This window comes from Podarcis bocagei, assembly GCF_964188305.1.
Source record: "Podarcis bocagei genome assembly, chromosome: 18".
NCBI lineage: Eukaryota > Metazoa > Chordata > Lepidosauria > Squamata > Lacertidae > Podarcis > Podarcis bocagei.
This window is the reverse complement of record NC_138144.1, coordinates 7,555,042-7,580,025: the sequence shown is the minus strand read 5'-3', so window position 1 is coordinate 7,580,025 and position 24,984 is coordinate 7,555,042. Positions and strand designations below refer to the sequence as shown.

The 24,984-nt window shown below is 44.7% G+C and overlaps 1 protein-coding gene and 1 long non-coding RNA gene across 2 annotated transcripts in view; one reads left to right on the top strand and one right to left on the bottom strand.

The window, feature by feature from the left end:
* Positions 1–21,304, top strand: part of LOC308577459 (scaffold attachment factor B1-like) — a 39,979-nt gene extending 18,675 nt beyond the window's left edge. Inside the window, exons 12-21 of the mRNA XM_081177659.1 lie at positions 217–347; positions 479–570; positions 2,807–2,910; positions 11,370–11,657; positions 13,131–13,268; positions 14,654–14,696; positions 14,802–14,914; positions 17,602–17,702; positions 18,414–18,465; positions 20,782–21,304. Coding sequence (XP_081033785.1) covers positions 217–347; positions 479–570; positions 2,807–2,910; positions 11,370–11,657; positions 13,131–13,268; positions 14,654–14,696; positions 14,802–14,914; positions 17,602–17,702; positions 18,414–18,465; positions 20,782–20,911 — 1,192 coding nt within the window. The 3' untranslated portion in view covers positions 20,912–21,304. The remainder of the gene's footprint in view (positions 1–216; positions 348–478; positions 571–2,806; positions 2,911–11,369; positions 11,658–13,130; positions 13,269–14,653; positions 14,697–14,801; positions 14,915–17,601; positions 17,703–18,413; positions 18,466–20,781) is intronic.
* Positions 8,930–11,403, bottom strand: LOC308577790. Its single transcript, XR_014003689.1, has 2 exons — positions 11,274–11,403; positions 8,930–10,545 (listed from the first exon to the last, which is right to left on the bottom strand). It is a non-coding gene; the product is annotated as an uncharacterized lncRNA (long non-coding RNA).
* Positions 21,305–24,984: the final 3,680 nt, after the last annotated feature.

The following is a 24,984-nucleotide window of genomic DNA, read 5'->3' as shown; positions in this document are numbered from 1 at the left end:
CCCCAAACAGCAGGCACTCCAGGGATTTGGTGTGTTTTTTCTGTCTTCAAAATTGACCGTGAAAATTGTCCTGTTTGTGGGTTTTTTATATTGCTGATACAGTCACCCTGGGTTATTTGAAAGGTGTTCACAGGTATGCCATAGACACAACCAGGAGAGGGATTGCATTGTTTCCCTGCTTTTCCTTCCTGCGTTTTGAACTCACTGGTTTTGCAGGTCTGCCAGTGTGAAGAAGAGCGAGAAGGCTGACCCAAAAGAAGATGCTACAAAAGCAGAAGAAAAAGATGAGAAGGGGAAAGAGGAGTCAAGATCTGGATCGGTGGATCAGTCCAAGACTCCAAAATCAGGTAAATCTACTAGGCTGCCGCATTGGGGGAGGGGGAAGAGTGTAAATGGCTGGCCACTGTCAGGTTTAGAACATCAAAACCAGATTTCGTGTTGAGTATCTTAATTCCCACCCCTGTTTGTTTGTATGTAGGAAGCAAGGGTACAGAACGGACTGTGATAATGGATAAATCCAAAGGTGAACCAGTTATCAGTGTGAAGACAACAACTAGGTCAAAAGACAGGGTAAGTGGAACCAGAACATTCCCCTTGATATGTGTAACTATAGAAAGGTTTAATGAAACATTCAACTTGGCTCAAAAAGTTTAAAGCTTCCGCTGATTAGAAGTACGTAGATCCTAGTAAACCTTAGACAATAGAAAGGGCAGAAGTTTAGATTGGGTTTTCTCCTTCCTTTATTAAAAAGCCACCCAAATCTTGTCAGAAATTACCTTCATTTATGACTCCCTTGCTTCAGTTCTTTATATTTTTTGTCCAGTGGGAGAAAGAGGCACCCAGTTTTCAGTTGCCTCCCGCAACTACCTTGCAGAACCTTGCGACACAGGTTCAAAGAATTATGATAGTATCTTAAGTTCTACTCAGAATAGACTCATTGGATCAATGCACTGAAGCTAGTTGTGTCTGTTAATTTCTGCTCTGTGATTTACGTGTATATCATTATTATTTATTAAATTTATATGCCGCCCTATACCCGTAGATGTCAGGGTGGTTCGCAGCGTAAAATTACAATATAAAAAACAAGCTATCGTTAGCTTACCAGCGCTGCCTAAAATTGCAGCATGTTGTACCAGGGCTGCCTCTACCTCTGCGGCCTTTTCTACTAATGCTCCCTTAGCTGAGCTTGCAGGGCTGCAGTGCGATCTTCACCAGACATGGTTTCCAGGTACTATAAAGATGGAGGTGGTTCTTCGCAGGAGAGTGCTGTCCCTCCCATTCGATAGAGAATAGGATGGGATGCATCTAACCCGAATTAGGGCTGGGCAATATCTCCTTTTCAACAGCTTGATATATCGGCAGCTAAGTATTGTGATATGCTGATATATCACAATGTCTGCAACGAATGTCAGTTGCTTCTTCCTCGACACCTTAGCCAAAAGGTGTGAGTACTTCCTTAAACTGCTCAGCTACAGGACAGGAAGCTGTATTATTGTGTTTTAATGGAGTTTTTTAATTGTTTATTTAAGTTACAGGTATTTTGTTTATAGTTGAAGAGATAGCAAGTCATATTTGGCCAGGATTTTGGGAATGTGTTCTGTATAGAAACATGAAATAATCACTTATTTTTAAAATTAAGTCCCTTTAAGTAAATTGGAACCAGATTTTGTCAATTTGAGTTGCCTTGTGCTCTAAGATCCCTTGTTGGAAGCCAATTTAGACTGTTAAGAGTATATCATTTTCTCATAGCAACTGGGCCTGCATTCATTAAGCCCACAAAGGGCACAGGACACATTTGTGAAGGTTGTGCAGTAATTCTAATTTTTTTGTGTATTGCTCAATACCCACTACCTCACGTTGAAGACTACTTTGGTGCTTATAATGCTGGGAAATGTTTTCGTAAATTAGACATTTAAGAAATTGATTATCTCACTGGCATTCTGAAATTCAGCAAGAACAAATTTGGGCCACAGCTGGTCTTCTCAAAAATGGATATCAGGAATTCAGATTGGGGAAGAGCATCTCTTTCATCTGTAAAAGCATCAAATGGCTGATTCGGTTGGGCAGTTTGCAAATTGAAGGAACATATTGGGGTTGCTGAAGTCTAGTCTTTGTCAGCTGTCTTCCTAAGAACTTTTGGAGTTTGCCATTTTTTGTGGCAACTGGATGTCATTTATTCTGGTGGTATCCTTACATGGGGAGCTAGCCAGGCATTCAGTGATTTTGGACGGTGGATGGAAGATGCTCACATTAGTAGTCATAGGACCTTTGTTTTGCGAGGCCTCCTCCGGAGGATGTTCTGTCTGGTTGAAACCTACTTCCTCCTCATCTAGATATCTCATTTTAGTCCAAAAGCCTGGAGAGATCTCCCTGGGGGTGGTTTTCCTTTTAGGGGGCAATATACTGCCCTCCCTTATGTGTTGTGCTTTCATAATTAAAGGCGAGTTTATCTCTGCCTTTACCTGGAGGTTATGTGGACACCAATCTGCTGAGTCATATTCCTGTGTAGGAATCATTTTGGAGGAAATCTGGCCGTTTTTTAGATAATCCTCCTTGGTATCATTATATGCGTCTTTCCCAGCCAGTCTGTTCCTTAATGTTTCTGGTCTTTCTGGAATTTCAGCTTGGATTGAGGACGGGAATGACCAGAATTGACTTATTAGAGTGTTTTCTTCTGTAGAGAAATTGTCCTTTCACTCGCTCACAGGGCATTCATATTGGGGTTGGGTTTTTCCCCCCAGAGTGAAATTGCCCTAAAATCATACTTTTCTGTTAACTTTTTGCAATTCTGGGTGTTTTCATTTAGAGTGTCAAGAGCCAGGATCGCAAATCGGAGAGTAGAGAAAAAAGCAGAGAGAGGCCCTTCAGCAAAGGCAGAGATCAGAAACGGCTGAGCGAAGAGCCACACCGGTAAGATCCTGTTTTGGCAAAACAAAATTTGCTTCTCAAACAAATTTTCTCCACCACCACCACCCTTCCCCTTCATCCTTCCCTTTTCCCTAAATGGTAAGCATGTGATATATATTTCTGTACTTGGGTCAGCACCTCACAGGCTAACAGTGAACAAATAGGGCGTGCGCACACCCCAGTTCAGCAGCTAGTTTTGCCGGTGAACTACTATTGATGGACCTAGGGGTCAAGACCCCAAAGTACCCTGCCTGCAGAACCACCCAGCCACAATCCATCACTTTCTTTAGCCTGCTGGATTGGCAGTTGTTGTTTTTTCAATTAATATTTTATTAAGTTCTATCAATAAGAAAAAATCAGAAAGAATACAAAAACAAAGAGATACAAAGTCAAAATACAAAAATACAAACATTAAGCACAAAAGAGAAAAAAGAATAAAAAGAAAAACACATATAAAAAAAAGCAAAACTCCCTCTTTTTTGATTTCTCATCTTTAGTTAACTTATTTTCCTGACTTCCTCGCGCCTCCCTTTTTTGTATCCCTTTTTTAAAAATTGGTTCAGCAAATTCATATCCAATTTAATTTCTCTATTTATCAATCCCATCTTACATTTTACCTTATTGCTAGAACCCCTTCAGTTCATTTCAACGTCATCAGCATTCGAAAATTTTACAGTGTTTCTGTAAATAAGTTTTAAATTTACTCCAATCTTCTTCCACCGACTCTTCTCCCTGGTCTCGGATTCTGCCAGTCATTTCCGCCATTTCCATATAGTCTATTAGTTGCATTTGCCATTCTTCTGCTGAATTGGCAGTTGGGGCCGGCAGGCAAGCAGTGCTACTCGTGGAGACAGATTTGTTCCTAGATGCCCTGTGCTTGCTTGAGCCTCACCCTAATGGCTCATCTGTTAACGCCTAACTCCTCCTACTCCGGGTCTGAAGTAACCTGCATCTTACTTTTAAACCTTGGCTCTGGTGGTGCCTGTGGCAGGAGCCTAGAAAACCAGGGGCAGCATCCATAGCAGTAGATGTTTCCTCCCCACCTTCAGAGTGAGGGGTTAACTTCACATATTTGACATTGTGTCCACTCTGCCTTCAAATGTAGAACAAGGTGGTTCTGCCCTTGAGCTCTAGCCTGGACCACAACCTGTACGTGTGTTTCCTGTCTCACTCCGGCATAGGTAAAGAAAGACTTCTCTTGATGCTGGCAGAGCCTCTTGGTTGGCACTGACAACAGAGCCATTCATACCTAGTAACAGCCTGATCATCTTCTGTTCTGCTCACGATCATCTAGCTCTGGAGAGGAAAGGAATAAGCCTTGGGAATTCTGACAATTTTCTGCCAAATCTGGGTCCTTTTTGGCCACAGGCCTGGAGAAAGGACAGCAGTGGGTCACCATGGCAGCCCTGTGACAGATTGCTCAGGGAGAGTGTTTTCTGGAACTAGGAACCAGGAACAACCAGCATCTTAGATGCAGGCTCCACTTCTCCTCAAGATGTCTGAGGCCCTCCTGACTCTTGGGACATTAAGCTGGTCATCCAGTCCTATAGATTCCCACAGAGTATTTCCCAGAAGATAACCGGATGCCTTGATTCCTTAAAATATCACTCATGAATCCAGGAAAAGGGGATTGATCCATGTTGGCTGGGGGAAGCCGGAATTCCAAATGCACAGTTCCAGCACCATTCCCTCCAGTTGTAAGGTGCAAATGACTCCAGAATTCAGCAGTGACAAGGACACGGAGTCGGAAACTACAGTACTGCAAATTGCCTTCCTGGGTGCCACGTGTATACTTGAAATCTCGTGTAATGAAGAACACTGAAAATCCTGTAGAGGTAAAGGGACCCCTGACTGTGGGTCCAGTTGCGGACGGCTCTGGGGTTGTGGCGCTCATCTCGCTTTACTGGCTGAGGGAGCCAGCGTACAGGTTCCGGGTCATGTGGCCAGCATGACTAAGCCGCTTCTGGCGAACCAGAGCAGCGCACGGAAACGCCATTTACCTTCCCACTGGAGCGATACCTATTTATCTACTTGCACTTTGACGTGCTTTTGAACTGCTAGGTTGGCAGGAGCAGGGACCAAGCAATGGGAGCTCACCCCGTCGCGGGGATTCGAACCACCGACCTTCGGATCGGCAAGCCCTAGGCTCTGTGGTTTAACCCACAGCGCCACCCGCGTCCCTTCAAAAATCTTGTAAGCGCCCTATAAACCTCTGGAAATCCAAAAACAAAAAACACCAAACTCCACCACAATTGTTCCTTCCAAACCGCCTTTCTCAAACTCCCAACTCTTCACAGGTTGCAAAGGTCAGTGTAAAAGCTCATGGGATTGGTAGCTGTTTCTCACTCTTTTCGCAATGTATTTATTTTCCAGTGCTGCATGTGCACGCAAGTCAAACGCATTTAACTGGAGAGACACCTGTAGTAGGAAAAGAGCCAGGATAGGTTTCTGGCTCATAGCCTGGGCATTACTAAACGTGAAGCTGCCAGGCCCACTGATGGAGCAAGACCTGAAGAACCAGAGCCAAGACCCCTCACCAGGTGCCTTCCCTGGGCTGGAAAAGCGGTGCCTCCCTTGATAACATTGCAGGTCTGGTAGGAGAGGGAGCAATGGAATGCAGGAGAAGTGCCCATCTTTCAGGCCAAAGAATTGGCCGTTTTGAGTACTCCGAAAGGGAGTGGACTGGAGACAGAGTACAAAAGGGCTCAGCTCAGAGCAAGATGCTCCCTTGGAGGCATCCTAGGTGCTGCAACAACAGACCTGCCTTGGCCGTTTGCTCCTCCACAAAGTCAAGGTATGTCCTCTTTGCTGCATGTTAATCTCTGGATCCTGGAGATAAGAAGAATGAACAGTGCAGAATTCATTAAAGGCTTGGACCCTGCAGTGCCACTGTCAGATAATGGACCAGATGGGCAAATAGACTGGCCTGGTATAAATCAGCTTCCGGGTTCTCATCAGATCATATTCAGCCAGGGTTATACTCCCATGTCTACAGCGTCTCAGGTTCATGGTTTTCAACAGCTCTTCTCCATCTACAGACCCCAATGTCTAGAACTGCGTCGAAAGGGCTCTTTCTGTCTCCAAATCCCCCTCAGCTGAGTCCAAAGTCTCCAAACCTCATGCACCAGGTTCACGTTTCGGTTCGATTCCAGAGCGCCCTGAGGAAGCAAGGAGGACTTCCACACACATAATAAATCATTTCTTGGGGAGGGGGTCTCCTTTATTTATGTTTCTGCTGCCCACATATTCCCCAGCTGAAACTCAATTGTAATTTAAAGATTTCCCCCACCGAAAACCCTTGGAACGCCACCCCTGACCTGTTACAGCGCACTTCTAATCCTGACTACTCAAAAGTACTGTTGAAATCAATCCCAGGTAAGTGAGGCTAGGATTTCAGCCTTTGAGAACTTACCCAGCAAGTGGTGGTTTTGGTGCACCTCATGCGCAAGGATGTGGGGAAAGCATCTCACACCAGCCAAGCAAGAAGAAAGAAGAGGCAACTCGGCCGCTCACTGGCACAAACAATCTTTCATCCAGTTTGACATGAAGACAAAGACTTCCTTCTGGAGCTTGAAAAACCTGGTGGTTCTTCAGATTCTTATCTATATTAGTAACTTTGTATCAATGTGACATTTTTATATGTAAATGTATTTTTGTAATACAGTGGTATCTCAGGTTAAGTACTTAATTCGTTCCGGAGGTCCGTACTTAACCTGAAACTGTTTTTAACCTGAAGCACCACTTTAGCTAATGGGGCTTCCTGCCGCCAGAGCACGATTTCTGTTCCCATCCTGAAGCAAAGTTCTTAACCTGAAGCACTATTTCTGGGTTAGCAGAGTCTGTAACCTGAGGTACCACTGTACTTTTAAGAGGTCTGCTGTTGCTTCAGTTCTTTGTACGCCACATTTTAAATATATCAAGCGGCATAGAAATTAAATAATAAGCGATGCTGCGAAGAAGCGGCTTGAAACATTATTTTCTCTTTCCGCCCCCCCCCCCAGGTGCCAACTTGAATAAAGGGGGGGGTTTAATCCCCGCCCTGCATAATTGATCACAAGACGCAGCACACACCCACACCATTGAATGGCAATGCCCATGAACTTTGACCTTAAATATTTTATTGAGGGGCTTGAGGGACCTCGGCCACTAGGATCTGGCTCCTATGCCCCCTGTCAATCTTTAGTTTGACAAGGGTTTGTGCTGATTTCGTGATGACAGTTCTGTTCGCAGACCCATCATTGATCACCCCATGGTTCTCTTTGCCTGAGGGTTTTCCCAGTCCTTCCTATCTTAAAGAGTAATCTTTATCGTGTATTTGCTTATATTTATATCTTGGCTTTTCTCCAAGGAGCTCATGGCAGCAACATCCTCTTCTCCTTTTTATCCTCTGTGAGGACCATGCTGGCAAAACCTAGGTATTGAACGTGTCTCCAGGACAGATACGTTGAAGGCATTTGGTGCATAAAGGCATTCTGACAGTCTGTATCCTGTCGTTCTTTAGTTGCTGTTACAGATAGGTAGCCGTGTTGGTCTGCCATAGTCAAAATAAAAAAATTCCTTCCAGTAGCACCTTAAAGACCAACTAAGTTAGTTCTTGGTATGAGCTTTCGTGTGCATGCACACTTCTTCAGATACACTGAAACAGAAGTTGCCAGATCCTTCTACATAGTGAGAAGGTGGGGAGGGGTATTACTCAGAAGGGTGGTGGGAATGGGAGATTGGCAGATAGCTGAGATGAGCCTGTTGACAACTCTTAACGACTGTAATAGGTCTTACAGGAAAACCAAGACATTGGATTCTTATCTCATTATACATGACTAAGCCATTTCTCACCTTCTCACCCCTTGCCTTTTCCTGGAAGACCTATTACAGTCGTTAAGAGTCGTCAACAGGCTCATCTCAGCTATCTGCCAATCTCCCATTCCCACCACCCTTCTGAGTAATACCCCTCCCCACCTTCTCACTATATAGAAGGGTCTGGCAACTTCTGTTTCAGTGTATCTGAAGAAGTGTGCATGCACACGAAAGCTCATACCAAGAACTAACTTAGTTGGTCTTTAAGGTGCTACTGGAAGGAATTTTTTTATTTAGTTGCTGTGTTTGTGAAGGCTGTAGAAGGATTTTGTTGAGTACTTGGTTTAAACTGTGTAAATTTTGGGTTGTGTTTTCAGCGTCTCCGTATGCTGCTTGAAAAAACTTAGTTGCATGCACCATATCCAAATGTGGTAAATAAAATTTTTAAATACAAGCCTATCCCTCAGGAGTTGAGGCCCCTTAGGTCCACCCTCAGCAGGCACATTGGTTTAGCGTAAGAAGTCAGTAGGGGGAAACGGCACCAACAGGATTGCTGCCCACCCAGTGCGCCTCACAACCACTTTGACCATGGGTAGGTAAACTAAGGCCCGGGAGCCAGCCCAATCGCCTTCTAAATCCAGCCCGCGGACGGTCCAGGAATCAACGTGTTTTTACCTGAGTAGAATGTGTCCTTTTATTTAAAATGCATCTCTGGATTATTTGTGGGGCCTGCCTGGTGTTTTTACACAAGTAAAATGTGTGCTTTTATTTAAAATGCGTCTCTGGGTTATTTGTGGGGCATAGGAATTTGTTCATTTATTTTTATAAAAAATACAGTCCGGCCCCCCCACGAGGTCCGAGGGACAGTGGACCAGCCCCCTGCTGAAAAAGTTTGCTGACCCCTGACTTTGACCATTTGGGTGTGCTGCTGGAAGGACTCTCCATAAGACCCCTCCTTGTTTCAGGCATCACATTATCTTCCTCTTGCCCCTTCAGATCCCTTCTTCAGCAGGAAGGGTCCTCCTAACAGGCTCTCTTTAATTCCACCCTGTGATGTAGACGCTTTTCTTGTACATCCCTTTTCTACCTCTTCTGCTGAGCAAATGTGAATGGGGGTGTATGGCATGAGCAAGCAGACCTACAACTACCACCACTGCCAGCCATCACAGAAGGCTGTGCTGTGAGGCTTATGTAGACGTTCATGTGAGTGTGGAGGGGTTTTGCTCTGTTTTGTTTTTGCCACATACAACACCTTTTTTTAAGGGTCACCTGGGAGTCCTTTAATTGTTAATGGTTTTGTGAGGACTTTTGTAAAGTCCTGCACCTCCTCCACATCCTGAAACAGAAGTTTCACTCCTGGTTTGGGATGTCAAAGTTTGCTGGCTCTGCTTTTTGATGGAAGCAGAGTTTAATCTTTTTACTACCTGCGCTCCCACATGCTGGAAAGAAGGAAACAGAATGGTAAGTCTCTTTACCTTTACAGATTTAGGCAGCTATTGAAGACATGCCTCTTCTCCTTGGACTCTCAACGATTAGGCTCTTAATTATAGTCAAAGCCTCTCATTTTCTGAAACTTGGGAAGCCACAATCTTGGCAGGTTTGAAAATAGATCCTTTATGTGCTGTGCTTATTTAATTACATAATCTGTGCATCAAGAAATAAGTAAATCATGTGGTCTGATGTTAAGAACTTTGTACAAACTTGGTTTGTGCAAATATTTTGTTGCTGCTTCTGCCTGAAAATGGAAGGTGGCTCAAATTACTTCTGCTGTTTGTACAATTCCTGTTGTTTGGAGGGGGTGGCTTGTACAGTTAAGCTCTGGCTTAAGAAAATAGGCCTTCCTCGGACCATAAAGACTCAAACTCATGTGAGTTCTATCTCATGTGGATTGAACATAGTAGGAAATCATCTTCAGTGAGGAGGGCTAGAGAGAATGAAAGAGGTTTGGTATTACCATTTTGGAGCAGTTTGTTACAAGACACATAGGCACTCTCTCCCCCCCCCCCCATATATATGTGGTTAAAAATAAATTGAAGTGGGTTGTTGTTCTTCCATCAAAGTAATGTAGCTGTTCAGCTGAAACCACAGCAGTACAAAACAAACAAACAGATGGAGCAGTTGAATAAGCATCCATTTAAAGGTACAGCTGTTTTGTTCCCAAAGGAAGCACAAAGCAAGCTAACCGCAGAAAGAAAGCAGCTCAATCAATAAAAAATAGCAGAATACTGTAATCAAAATATCAGAATAATGCATTGTTAACCAAACTTAACCTATATTCAGATGTAAAACAAATCAAACCCACCTTTTTGTCAAGCGCAGTAATAAATAACGACAACAGCCTTGCCTTCTGGCCTTGATGTCCCCAATGTTACCTTCGTTCCCATGATGTTGGGAGCTTGTGTTCCACGGAGGTGATCCCATGCTACCTGTGGACTGAATATCTTTTCAAGCCTGTACTCTTAAGTTTCTGCCCCCTCCCCATGGGTGTTGTGTAAGGCAGGTGAAGCAACGATTGGACCTGTTAGAGGGACGCTCTAGACGCTGCTCTAGATAGTCCCAGTCAGCTGGCTGCTCAGTGCCAACAGTAGCGAGAGGAGCACTGGGAGTGATGCAAAATAAATAGCAGCCTTAGGCCCTTGGGATTCCAGCTCCTCATCTTGCCAGTGTCAGCATTCCACTGCTTCCACCATTGCTAGCACCCCCTCTGCAGGCTGATGGTCTCTGCTTGAAGGCTGCAAACCACAGGGTAAGAGCCAAAGGGCTGGTGAGGCAAGGGCTTTTTACCTGTAGAGAGAGGAAAGGAAACATGACATACCCTCAGAAGCTGCCCCACTTCCGACTGATCTGTCGAGAAGGGACAAAAATACTGTTAAGCTGGAGTTTCCATGAGTGAAAGGACCAGGAGACAAAGTAAAGTACAGGTATAAATATGAAGAAGATCTGCGGAAGGGACATGGAAGAGACTTAAGGGCCTCGGACATAAGATTACCAGGTTAATGAACTAGATGGATGGGATAGAAAGGACTGACAAAACCCGGGACCAGGAGGAAGAGACGTTGGCTGAAGATTGGAAGAAAGTTTTAAAATTTTTTATTTAGGATTGTTTTGTAAAATTAATGAGTATCAGAAAAATGTTGGAATGAAATTATTTGGCTTTAGCAGAAATGTTTAAATGAACTATGGAAGAATATGCTATGGTTATGAGAAATTGGTATAAATAAGATTTAAGTTTTAGGGTTTTTTATAGTAAGATAAGGTTAAAATAGATTAATGACAGAATATTATGAAAAATGGGAAGGATTTGCTGTGATAATTAACAACTAGAATACAAAAAAGGGAGGTGTGAGGAGGTCGATGAAATAAGGTAATGACAGTTAAGGATTTGGGAATATTGGATCTGTTTTTAAATTTTTATGGATTATTTTTGCTTTTTGATTTGATTTTTACCGATTTGTATTGTTTGATTGTTTTTCTCTTGTTTTCTTCTTTTTCTCTTTGTTTTTTCTGTAATTTTAAAATTCTTAATAAATATCATTTTTTTAAAAAAAGAAGCTGCCCCACTTCCGACAGACTTTCCCTCTCGGCCTTAAACCTTTTCATGGGCGCTAAGGCTCCCATCTGTGGGGGGTGGGCCTTCATAAAATTTCATCCGCCTCCTTTTAAACCAGGAACCGTGATCGGCAGAAGCAGCGCTTGCACTCCATCTGGGAGCAAGAGGAGCGCGAGAAGCTGGAGATCACCCGGGAGAAGCTGGAGTTTGAGCGGTCGCGCCTGGAGAGAGAGCGGATGGAGAGGGAACGCCTGGAAAGAGAGCGGATGCACATCGAGCGTGAGAGGAGGCGGGAGCAGGAGCGCATCCAGCGCGAGAGGGACGAGCTGCGCCGGCAGCATGAGCAGCTGCGCTACGAGCAGGAGAGGCGGGTGGCTCTGAGGAGGCCGTATGACATGGACGGGAGGTAAAGCTCATCTCTCCCCATGAGCAGACTTCAGGAAATCCCTATGGTTGTAGAGGGAGGGGTGGGGAACTTGTCATGGTCCCAACAACATCTAGAGTTGGATTCAGTGTGGTGCCTTTAGCTAGGCAAGCACCACCTTCCTACCAGCCTGCAAACTGCATATATGTGCTTTTGGAAGCCAGAAGGAGCAGGGGAAATGGGGGGAGAGGGGTAAGTGGATTTCTTTGGTGACCACACCATTGTGATGTTTGAGACCGATTTACTCAACGATTTACTAACGATTTTAACTGTTTACAATGGTTTTTAAGATAAATTATAAGTTTCCCCCATTCCTTATTAAACATTTGGGTCTTCCTGATTTCCGATTCTTCCGGTCATTTTAGCCATTTCAGCACAACCCATCAATTTAGTAGGATTGGTAGTTTAATGGTGAATTTTGGACACAATGGAGAAGTTAAAAGATTTGGATTATCATAAAAGGTGCAGGAGGAAATGATTAACAATAGGACCCACAAAGGGGAGGAGGGAAATACAAGAGATTCTTTAGAATCTTGTTATATAACTTTATGCATGCGTAGAAACTGAGTCCCATTCTTAAAGGGAAAGCACACCTGCAAGAAGGAACAGGATGCTTCCGCTCTATCAGACTAGCTGCAGGACAAGTTTTTCCTGCCTGAACATTCTTGGCACATTACTAATACAGTCTTGTGTCAGCAGATTTTCCTAACAATATCCTTTCATGCTCTTTTTAGCGTTGTGTGGGGTTTTTTTTTAACACCTTCACAAGTAGGCTTTCTTATCAAAACATATACTAGGGGTCTGCAGGCGTTTGAAGAGCTGTATCGGACTCTTCATCTATCCTAGGGAGTCAGGACATTCCACGCAGTTTGCACTGCTCCAGTGGGAAACCTAGAAAATGGTCTTATAACTGATCAGACTATTGGTTCATCTTTGCTGTCTCATGCCAACAAAGGTCTGACATTGAGGGAAACGGACCTTTTTTTCCTGTGGAGCTGTCTCTTTGCCACAACCATTGCATAAGCCTGATGAAACAAATAACAAAGGATTGGGAGGAGGCAAATACTTGGGGGCTTAATTTAGATTAAAGCAGGGAGTAGCCAGTGCAGTACCCTCCAGGTGCTGTTGGACTACATCTCGCATCATCCCTGCCTGTCAACCATTCTGGCTGGGGTTGATAGAAGTTGAGACAACATCTTAAGGTGGTCACATGAGCTGCCCCTGAGTTAAAGCATTCAGTTAAGTGAATTAAGCTGTTTGAGTGATATTATATGTACTTTATTGATCGAGGGGCAGAGTATGATAATCTCTTCTTTATCAAAGCCGTTTTATTGTCCATGGGATGTCTTTATTTCCTTCGGTCTTGTTTTGTCGTGCTGATATATCAAGAAGATGGAGTGGCTAGAAACCTCCTGTCTTGACCTCTTCCTCTACCTCCTTCCTGCCCCCCTGCAGGAGAGACGAACCATATTGGCCAGAGGCAAAGCGGATGGCGTTGGATGACCGCCATCGCTCGGATTTCAGCCGCCAGGACCGGTTCCATGACTTTGATCACAGGGATCGTGGGCGGTACCAAGACCATTCCCTGGACAGGTGAGCCAGCAGAGTGATGAGCTTTTTTTTTTTTTTTAAATGATATTCATTGAGAATTTAAAGTTACAGAGAGAAAAAAAGGAAAAAAAATACAAAAAAGGAATTAAACAATACAAGTCAGAAAAAAGAAAAAAGATAACAAAACACACAATACATCAAAACCCAAAACAAAAGCAAACAAAAAATTAAAAACAAATCCAATATTCCCAAATCTTTATCTTTCGTTAACTTGTTTCATCGACCTCCTCACACCTCCCTTTTTTGTATTCTAGTTATTAATTATCTCAGCAAATCCTTTCCATCTTTCACTATATTCTGTCACAGCAGAGTGATGAGCTTTGCCTCTTGGTGGGGGAGGTGCTTATTTATAATAATTTATATGCCTTCAACAACAAAAATTCCCTAAGCAGGTTATACAGCTCATTTTCTGAATTGTGTCTTACCCAGGCAGAAATTTCTAGGAAGGATTGTCTGGGGCGGGGGAGATGTGAAGAATACAATGTCATTCCTACCTAGGGCATCCTAGTTAAAAGGTGTGGGATTTATTTGGGCACCTTCAAAATGAGCCAGTGTTCACTAGCAAAATGCCTTCTGTGGCGAAGGGAGGCGAGGACCTGTTACTTTGCAGACTGGGTGGCTCTAAAAAGCCTACACTGAGATGCCATATCAGTTAGCCCTCGAGTCTACCTGTAACTCCTCTGGAGGGGAGAGCCTTTTCACCACCTGCTGGAGAATCTACACGCCTCCTTGCAGCTTTCTGTGTATTGTAACAGTAAGCTGCTTTGGGAATCAGCCTTGGATTTAAAAAGCAGTACAGTGGTGCCCCGCAAGACGGAAAACTCGCTAGACGAAAGAGTTTTCCGTTTTGGAGGTGCTTCGCAAAACGAATTTCCTATGGGCTTGCTTCACAAGATGACAATGTCTTGCGAGTTCCTGCTGGTTTTTTTTCCTCCCCCCCCCCTTTTTCTAAGCCGCTTATCAGCTGATCCGATCAGCAGATAAGACGCTAATAGCGCTAATCCGCTAATCCTTCAATGGGCTTGCTTCGCAAGACGAAAAAACCGCTAGATGAAGAGAATCACAGAACGGATTCTTTTCGTCTTGCGAGGCACCATGTATATAAATCTGGGAAGAGGACTCTTCAGGTGTTGCTAGGCTACAATTCTTATAATCCCTGACCTTGACTTTTGGGGCTGAAAGGAGTTCAAGTCAGCTTGAGGGGGGGGGGTACAGTTTCTGCACCCTAGGATAAATATGGATTCTATCCTTAAGCTAATGTTGCAGTTGAGTGAGCGTAGCATGAATTTCTTCCTCTATCCAAGAGGAACAGGTTGCCAGTGCTCCTTTAACCTTGAGCCTGATGTCGATTATATTGTTCTTTCCAGGAGAGAAGGGTCACGAGGAATAATGGGAGAGCGAGACGGACAGGTGAGCTGCGTTGGTTGTGAGCCTGGTAGTGCAAAACCACTTAAGACTAAACGGCGCTTGCTTTCTTCGAGTGCATGACACCATTTCCTGTCTCTGCTCCTGCAGCATCACACAGACGACCACCATGGGGGACCAGAACGCCACTCCCGGGATGGCTGGAGCAGCTATGGGTCTGACAGGCGCTTGAGCGAGGGAAGGGGAATAACCCCACATTCCCGGTGAGTGTACTCAGGTGGTGGTGGAGCAGCGCTTAAGTCTTAGTGTCCTTGCATATATAGAGCAGCTTAGCTGTTGAATAGTTCTGTTGCCCAAGAGGCTCACAGTTGAAGAAAGGAGTGTGTTTTCAGTGGGGCAGAATAATCAATCATAATCATAGAATTGCAGAGTTGGAAGGGTGTAGACCCGTAGTTCCCACAGGGGGGCAATTTTGATTTTTAAGGGGGGCAGTTTGAGAATGTGTTGTTAACAGTTAATGGCCTTTTAGGCTCCCTCCATATGAATACAGTGGTGCCTCGCAAGACGAAATTAATTCGTTCCGCGGGTTTTTTCGTCTAGCGAATTTTTCGTCTTGCGAAGCACGGTGTCGGAAAAGTTTTGGAAAAGCTTCAAAAATCACCAAAAACCTCAAAAAAGGCTACCACACCGCATTCTGAGTTGCTCCTCGAAGTCAAGTCGCAACTGTATTAACGGTGTTAAGAAAAAGGAAACAAACTTGCAAGACGTTTTCGTCTTGCGAAGCAAGCCCATAGGGAAATTCGTCTTGTGAAGCAGCTCAAAAACCGCAAAACCCTTTCGTCTAGCGAGTTTTTTGTCTTGTGAGGCGTTCATCTTGCGGGGCACCACTGTAGTTCACTTTTTGAATAATAAGAATTCTATGTCACGGGGGGTGGGGGTGCGGTGCATCAGGATTTTAGAGGTGCTTAGGTGAGGCATGGCCAAAGGAAGGTTGGGAATCACTGGTCTAGACCCAGGGGTCATCTAGTGCAACCCCTTGCAATGCAGGAATAAGAGGTTGGGTAAATAATGTTGCTGAAAACACAATCAGCTTTAAAAGAAATACTGGATCTTCATTACCAATCTGCATTTGAAACAAAAAGTCTTGTTTTTTAGATTACTCCTGCTGACATAACAGGCAATCTTAGAGGGTCCGATGCTAAAGGGAGGGTGTTTTTCAAGATAGTGCTTGCCACCTACATTTTTTAAGTACTTGTATCTGTTTAAAAAAAAGTCTGCTGCAGTGTAAGGTGTTTGTTTTTGGTTTTTTTAAAAAAAGTTGATTAACTCATTAAAAGCCCTGCTTTTATTCCACCTTGAGAAGACACTCAAGACTTGCTCTTTGGCAAGTTGCTGAAGAAAGTGTATTCTGCAACTGAGGGGGTCAGGCACTAGGAATGTCACTGTGGGTGCTTGGCAGTCCTGACTCAGCCTAAGTGGGAGCTTACGTTGAGCCTTCCTTGTGGCAGAACACGAAGGCTTCGGGGCTGCTTTAAAGCTTTGTAGGTCATCAGCACACTGAAGTGAGCCCAGAAGGAAACAGGGAGACCGTTTTGGAGCTTTGATACATTGCCCAAGCACCTTCCGAACGAAGAGGTGCAGGATCCTGCAGGAGCTGGAAATTCTGAGCCATCATAATAGAATTTGATTTGCATGATCTTATCTTACCTAAGGACATTAAAAACTGCCTTACAGCAGCAGGGTTTGCCAAGCTTTTTGGGCTAGGAGGCACATTTGGAATTTTGAGAGGGTGCTATGGGTGCCTGTCACAAAATGGCTAGAGTGGGGGCTGCCACATCTAAAAGAGCAGCAAAGTGAACTGAACCATGAAATGGTGTTGGCATGCCTTTACCTGGTGCAGTTTTTCTAGAAAAAGAGGTGCCAGAACTCTCCATGGATGCCTTCCTTGTTCTCTTCCAACGGCAGTGGCGCTTACCTGACAGATGCTGGAACTGAGTTCTGGCTGGGGGGGGGGATAAGCGCTGCCCTTGCCCCATCAGCTGTCCCATTAAATGGGGACAGGGGGGGGACAGGTGGGAGAGGGGGCATCCAGTCCTGGCATGCAGTGAAATGTGGGCTTGTTTCAAGGTGTCTGTTTGGTATAGGAGAGGCCGATCCAGTGCAAACAGGAACTGAGCAGGAATTGCAAAACGGCCTCTCATTTTGGATGGGATACCCAGAGAAACCTTTCATGGGCAGCCAAGGATGCGGGTGGCGCTGTGGGTTAAACCACAGAGCCTAGGACTTGCCGATCAGAAGGTCGGCGGTTCAAATCCCCGTGACAGGGTGAGCTCCTGTTGCTCGGTCCCTGCTCCTGCCAACCTACCAGTTCGAAAGTACATCAAAGTGCAAGTAGATAAATAGGTACCACTCCAGCGGGAAGGTAAATGGCGTTTCCGTGCGCTGCTCTGGTTTGCCAGAAGCAGCTTAGTCATGCTGGCCACATGACCCGGAAGCTGTACGCCGGCTCCCTCGGCCAATAAAGCAAGATGAGCGCCGCAACCCCAGAGTCGGCCACCACTGGACCTGATGGTCAGGGGTCCATTTTAGGAGGCATCAGCAGACCCACAGATGCCACTCCAGTCACCTCTGTCTTGATGGAGTGAGGGTCCACCTAGTCCCTGCATCCCGTTTTCAACCGCTTCCAGCTCTGGTACTCCCAAAAAGTATCCCAAGCATAGCACGACAGCAATGCTGTCCTCCACTGCCTGTCCCCAAAATCTGGTATTAGGCTCCATTTTTCTATCATGGCCTAGAGAGAAAGAAACTTTCAGGAAATACAGCTATCAAAGTTGAGAATTCAAAATATTTGTCTATATGTGTTTTGAAGGAATTTAAGTGTTTTCTTCTGCAGGTAGATAAAAAAAGATGTCTTTAAAATAAAGTAAACCTTTCACTTCTTTTTTTCCAGAGAAGGGCGTGACTGGGGGGATCATGGTAGAAAATTCGAAGATCGCTCCTGGCAGAGCAACAATGGGGGTGCAATGGGGCGAGATCATGACCGGTGGCGAGGTAACTGCCTTCCTGTTCAGCTGCTGGGTTCTCTCTCTCTCTCCCCGCCCCCAGGGATGCTGATGCTAAGCTCTACTCAAAAGTAGCCGCATAGAAATCAGTGGACCCAAGGCCCAGTGGTGGGTACTTGTCCGAAGAGCCTGTTAGATAGACAAGGGAAGGGTGGAAGAGAGAAATCCATTAGAGCAGTGTTTCTTCACCAGGGACGATATCTGAAGGTTGGGGAGAGAGTTTCCAAAAACATGTATTGCAGAAGTAAGAAAAATTAAAAGTCGCAAAATTTCAATCCATTCGAAAACTGAAATAAAATACTTACGAGGAGCTAAGTTTTGAGGGGGACGTGGGATTTTTATGTTGGCTAAAGGGGCAGATGGGCTTCAAAAGGTTGGGAGACACTGAGCAGTAGGGCACGTTTGTTGTTACGTGGAATCCTGTGAAATTTGCCAAGCTGCTGTCTCTGCCTCAGTTCCTGCTCTGTAAAATCGAAGCATTTATTGCCCTACTCGATAAGGGGTACCACCCGGACACTTTAGCCTTGCAGGCTCACAATCTCCCTGCTTTCAAAGCTCTCTCCCCCCCCCCCCCCCGGCCGCCTTTTGTTGGCCTTTTTGCTGTAGTTCTAGGGAGAAAAAACATGATAAACTAGGCTGAGAGCATCTCAGATGTATTTAGTATGCCCTGCCCTTAAACTTCCTCTTGGTTTTTCCCCAGGTGGGGGCAGAGGGAGGCGTGGCCACTTCTTCCATCGAGGTGGAATGTCTGGGTAAGAAGCTTCTTTCAGCCTTGCCTTCAGAATTACTTACTTCGTAAAATTAATAATTGTTGTTATTACTGTTCTATATTTATATATACCCTGCCTTTTTCCCTGACAGGGACTCAAGAGACTTACACACAGCTTGATTGTAAAACAAAAACCCTCAAATCACGTTTTTTTAAAAAATAAAATAAAATGATTGGTTAAAACAAGTTTTAAAAAATCAATTTAAAGCATTAAAAAAATTAAAATAAGTAATAAAGCAACTACATTTGTCTTTTTTCCTTGTTCTGTGTTGCATCCAACTGCTCTCCCCCCCTCCCCGCCCCGATCTCAGAACAACTCTTTCCAAATCTACCTCCCAGCTTCACTAATAAGAGTGACTGTTTTTTGGCATTGCATTACCTAATTGCTGCCTTACACACACATCCGATGAGGTCTCGTGGCACTAGAGATGCCACTGCCATTTAATTTCCTGTTCCGTCTGAGCGTTATTCTAGTTGACAGTTCTTGTTGCATAACCTCCTCCTCCAACAAGGTCAAACAAAGCCACAGCTCCATTGCTGCTGTTGCTCCTTTCGAGTTCTGCAGTGTTGCTTTCTCTTTTTTTTTTAAAAAAGAAAGTTTAGTTTTAACTATTTCACGTCCACCTTGGCTTATCACACCTTTATTTAAAGAAAAGAAAAATATCGTGCACAAGTGCAGGTCAAAAACTTGATTTCCAGGTGCGGGAAACTGCAGTAGGGAAGAGAGGGCTCCGATTCATGTTTGCAGGTTTCCCACGGGTGCCAGGTCAGCCTCTGAGAACAGGGGGCTGGACTAGATGGGCCCATTGGCTTGATCCAGAAGGTTCATCTGTTAAGTGTTTGACCCAGTCTTGCTCACGAGGGCAAGAGTTTCCTTGTCACTTTCCCTGCACCTGGTGCTCAAATGGACCCCTGCCACACAACCCCCAAAGCTTCAGGACCCCTCTGCAGATTTGAGTCCTGGCAGACTTGCAATATGCAAAAACTTTTGTTCGTTTGTTTTTTCCCCAAATTTTTTTATTGATTTTCCAAAAATTTAAACAAACAAACATAAATCTCAACCCTATTTAAACCAATCTTAGTGACATTGTTAAGTGACTTCCTCGAATCCCCCTAGTTGAATTTCAGTGTATATCATTTTAAGTTTTCCAAAACCAATTTTCTTATAAAATTAACTTAATCACTTAACATCTTTCTTTCTTTCTTTCTTTCTTTCTTTCTTTCTTTCTTTCTTTCTATTTTAGCTTTAAACATATTAATTCCTAACATTACATATTTAAATCCTAAGCCTATTTGATATTTGCAAGCTTTTCCAATTAAGTTATTTTAACATATTGAACTAAGTAGTCTTTGAATTTCATCCATTCCCCCTGGTACTCCTCCTCCTTCTGGTCGTGGACTCTTCCAGTCAGGTCGGCTAGCTTCGAAAAATCCATCATCTTCATCTGCCATTCCTCCACTGTTGGGACTTCTTGTGTTTTCCAATTCTTAGCTAACAAAATTCTTGCTGCAGTTGCGGCATACAAAAACAATTTAACATCTTTCTTGGGCAATTCCAAACCTGTTATTCCAAGAGGAAAGGCCTCTGGTTTCTTAATAAATGTACCGTATTTTTTCGCTCTATAAGACGCACCAGACCACAAGACGCACCTAGTTTTTGGAGGAGGAAAACAAGAAAAAAAATATTCTGAATCTCAGAAGCCAGAACTACAAGAGGGATTGCTGTGCAGTGAAAGCAGCAGTCCCCCTTGCTGTTCTGGCTTCTGGGTAGCTGCGCAGCCTGCATTCGCTCCATAAGACGCACACACATTTCCCCTTACTTTTTAGGAGGGGGAAAGTGAGTCTTATAGAGCAAAATATATGGTATATTTCAACATTTTTTCAATTCATTATAAATCTTCTCCCAGAAGTCTTTCACTTTGGGGCAGGTCCACCACGTGATAAAAGGCACCCTCCTTTTCTTTACATTTCCAACATCACTGTTGTGGTAAACCTTTGCTAATTTTACAGGGCTTAAGTACCATCCATACATCATTTTCCATAATATTTTCCTTTAACACCGTACATGCAGTGAACCTGACCCCTTTCTTCCACAATCTTTCCCAGTCTTCAAACATTATGTTGCGCCCCACATCTCTTGCCCAGTGTAATCGTCACAGATTTAACTTGTTCATCCTTTGTGTGCCATTCCAACAACAAATCATACATTTTAGGCAAATGTGTTAACTTTAGAGTCCAACGACTCCATTTCCAACTTAGTTTTTGTTTGTTTCATGTTGGTTTGTGATCCCTCCCTTAGGCGGGGAGGATTCTTGCCAAGTGCTCCGCCAGCCCAGCCATCGCACAGCGGAGAGTCACAAGAAGGCGGCTTCTCGGGAGAAGACAGAGGAAGCAGACCTGGGGACCCTCGCTTCAGCCGCCGCTATTGAATGTTCCAGCGTTGTTGTGTTTTTTTTTAACTGTACAAATGGCAACAGATGGGGGGGAAACACACACACACACACACACACACACACACACACACACACACACACACTACTACTACTACTACTACTGCTACTCCTCCCCACCCCCAGTGTACCACTGACTGTGACTTTTAAGTTAACCTTCATTGTTTTACTTCATAGCTCAATATGTGAAAGAAACAAAAGCCATTCGGGGTTTTTGGTAACGTGTATTTCTGTATGTGACCCCTCCCCTCCCCCCCGCACACACACGCAAATTTGCCCTCCTCTCTCCCCCCCCCCCCATTAAAAGAAAATGTTTCTTTTACGGGGCATTCCATTTTCTATAAATAAATAAATAAACCCAGTTTACAATTACGTGACAGCTGCTTTTTTTGGAAGTCTTTTCATGATCTTGGTCCCCCCCCCCCAAAAAAAAAAAATCGCATATTTTGAGGAGGGGTGTTGGAATTTCAATCAAAGCTAGAGAATAGGAGGGTGAATGGAGCGGTCTTAAATTTGAAATCAGTTTTTTGCTCCTGTTGGAACTGGGAATAGATCTTTGGTTGAGTATCAAGTCTTATATATTGCTTATCTGGTGACATGTTCCGCAGGCAATAATTTTGAACACATACACAGTAGAGGTGTGCTTCAGATTCAAGTGAGCTGCTTTGAGTAAATGTCCCTTCATACTGCATCACGGTGTGGTACGCTGCTTTGACATCATCTGATAGGAAGTGCCTACAGAGGGTGGTGAATACAGCACAAGATACTATGGGCTGTCCCGTGAATCCGCTGGATGAAATAGCGGAAGAAGAGTGAGGAAAATTCTCAGGGATGATTCACACCCTGGCTGGCACTTTCTTGATCTCCTGCCTTCAGGCAGAAGATATAGAAGCACGATTAGTCGCACCAACAGGGTAAAGAACAGCTTCTATCCGTGGGCTGTTAGACTGCTGAATGAAAAGATAACAACAGGGGAACTGACTTTCGGGTTTGGCGGGTGTGCGTCAGTAAACGAGGGGAATTAAGACTTAAGCTGGGGGGGGTGCTCGTGTAATCTCACTGCAAACAAGTTGTACAAGTGACAGTAAAGTATTTCAATTTGGGACGTGTGGAGCTTGTCTGAAGCAGGATCTTTCCGAAGTGCAGACCTCGATAGCAAGTTGAAGACAGTGTCCAGTGTTACTCCTGCCCAGAAACAGACCTGTGGAAATTCAAATCCATTCCTTTCAGTGGTTCTATTCTGAGTACCCATTGAAATTGGTAGGCCTAAGTCAGGTGTGTCAATTTTAATGCTTACTCTTGAGTACGGCTCATGTTGGATATAACCCAGTGTGTCTGCAAAAACTGACATGTTTCTTCTGCTTGCCATGTAAGGAAAAGGCCTGGTTGGGTAGATTTGGGGACAAGTTGGGGTGGGGAGTGACCCTCGGACACCAAGCCAAACCCCAATCCTATAACAATACATAAAACATGCCGGAGAAGCACGTACGGTAGGTGGTGGCAAATATGTTCCGCCTCCAGGACTGCAGTCCTTATGGGGAACCTTCCAAAGGCCACATGTTGGTCAGGGTCAGAAGCAAAATCCCGGACACTGGTCAGAGGTTTCTGATTGGTGCTCTGTAGGCTAAGCAGTGGCACCAATCCGACACTCGTGCTGTTGCGCCGGTGCCCACCTCCCCACTGCTGGTGGTGGTGTCACTGTTCAAGCCATGGGTAGGCAAGCTAGGGGCTGGATCCAGCCCAATCGCCGCCTAAATCCAGCCCGTGGACGGTCCGGGAATCAGCGTGTTTTTCCCTGAGTAGGAGGTGTCCTTTTATTTAAAATGCATCTCTGGGTTGTTTGTGGGGCTTAGGAATTCATTCGTGGGGGTTTTTTCCTTCAAAATATAGTCCGGCCCCCCACAAGGTCTGAGGGACAGTGGACTGGCCCCCTGCTGAAAAAGTTTGCTGACCCCTGACTTAAGCACACATTGTAGCCAGGCGCATGAGGAGGGGATGTGGCAATGCCACTGAAGGGTGTGGTCTGGTGGGAATCCTGAAGGCCGGATTGTGAGGGTGAAAGACAAGGCAAAGCTGAACAGTGCAGTACTTTGCACATGAAATACCGTGGTGCCCCGCAAGACGAATGCCTCACAAGACGAAAAACTCGCTAGATGAAAGAGTTTTCCATTTTGGAGGTGCTTCGCAAAACGAATCTATGGGCTTGCTTCGCAAGACGAAAATGTCTTGCAAGTTCCTGCGGGTTTTTTCCCCTCCCCCCCTTTTTCTAAGCCGCTAAGCCGCTTATCAGCTGATCCGATAAGCCGCTAATAGCGCTAATCCGCTAATCCTTCAATGGGCTTGCTTTGCAAGACGAAAAAACCGCTAGACGAAGAGACTCTCAGAACGGATTCTTTTCGTCTTGTGAGGCACCACTGTAGTATTGTTGCCCTCCCAAGCAGTGCCTACATTTTCCCTGGTTCGGTTTCCTTCGAATGAAGGTCAATGGAGGCTGACACAAAGTCAAGAAGACCCCTTGGAACCGCCCCTAACTTAATAGGCTCTGGGGAGGTCATGCGAGGCCTCTGGGAAGCTGTGGGAGCTTCCCAGAGGCCTATGCAATCTTCCCAAAGCCCAGTAAGCAAGACGGATAGCTCAAAAACTTTCCTTACCAGGAAAACAGCGCAGGGAGAGCTTTTTAAAGCCTTTCTTACAGGGTTCCAGACAGGTCATATGAAATCTCGGGACCACCTCTCCCAACTGTTCCTTCCCTTTCCATTATTTGTTTTCACACCACCTGGGCAAAGCTGTAACCATGCAAGCACCGTATTTTTCGCTCTATAGGACGCACCGGACCATAGGAGGGGGAGAACGGGGGGGGGGGGAATTCTCCCCCTCTCTGCTCAGCGCTCCTTCAGCGAAGCGGCAGGAGAAACGGAGCCCCTTACATTGCTCCCCCCGCTTCGCTGAAGGGGCGCTGCACAGCTCTCTCTCTCTCTGCTTATGCCAGGAGAGTCTTGCTCTCCCAGCTTCAGCAAAAGGAACCCGAAGCCTTTGGAGCGCAGCGCTAGTTCCCGCTGCACTCCGAAGGCTTCAGGGATAGCCGCCTGAAGCCTTTGGAGCGCAGCCGGAATTGGCGCTGCGCTCCAAAGGCTTCGGGTTCCTTTCGCTAAAGCCAGGAGAGTCTTGCTCTCCCCTGCACGCCGGAGGCTTCAGGCGGCTATCCCTGAAGCCTGGAGAGCGAGAGGGGTCGGTGTGCACTGACCCCTCTCGCTCTCCAAGCTTCAGCAAAAGCCTGCATTCGCTCCATAGGACCCACAAACATTTCCCCTTCATTTTTGGAGGGGAAAAAGTGCGTCTTATAGAGCAAAAAATACGGTAAATCATACACAAGTTGTCTGTCTACTTGTAAATAAGCATAAGGTCAAAGGGTTCACAGCATTTTTTAAAAATAAATATTTATTAGGAATTTTCCATTTTCAAAAGCCAAAAAAGAAAAAACAAAAATAAAAAATAAAAACACATACAATTTGAAATCCTTATTTTCTATAACATCTTTCCCTGACTTCCCCAAACCTCCCCTTCTTATATTCCCATTTAGATTGTAAATTCAACAAGTTCTTATCCCCAGTTTTTAACCTTTTTATACTTGATTCATTTTTTGGAAAAAAAACCCAATTTTACCTTATATACCTCAAAATTTATACCTCAGTACTCATTCTTAAATCCTTTTTTCTAAAGTCGACCCAAATTCCTTTCCACGAATTCCCCACTTTTCATACTGATATCAAAACAAATTAAAGAAAAAGACAGATTATATTTACACACCCTTTGGATCCCCAAACCCCACCCCATCCCCTTTCCCGGTTTCAATCCCCAACAAATGTCCAACAGTCTTAGTCTGCTATCAGCCTGGAGATCTCACATCCGAGGCCCTTAATTGTCTCTCACTTCCTCTCTGCCGGATTTTTTGATAGTCCTTAATATTAAACACCAGATCTCAGAGATGCTCTAATCCAATGAGGACAATGCTTCCTCCAGCCAGACCACCATACTTAAAAGTGGAGCCCAAA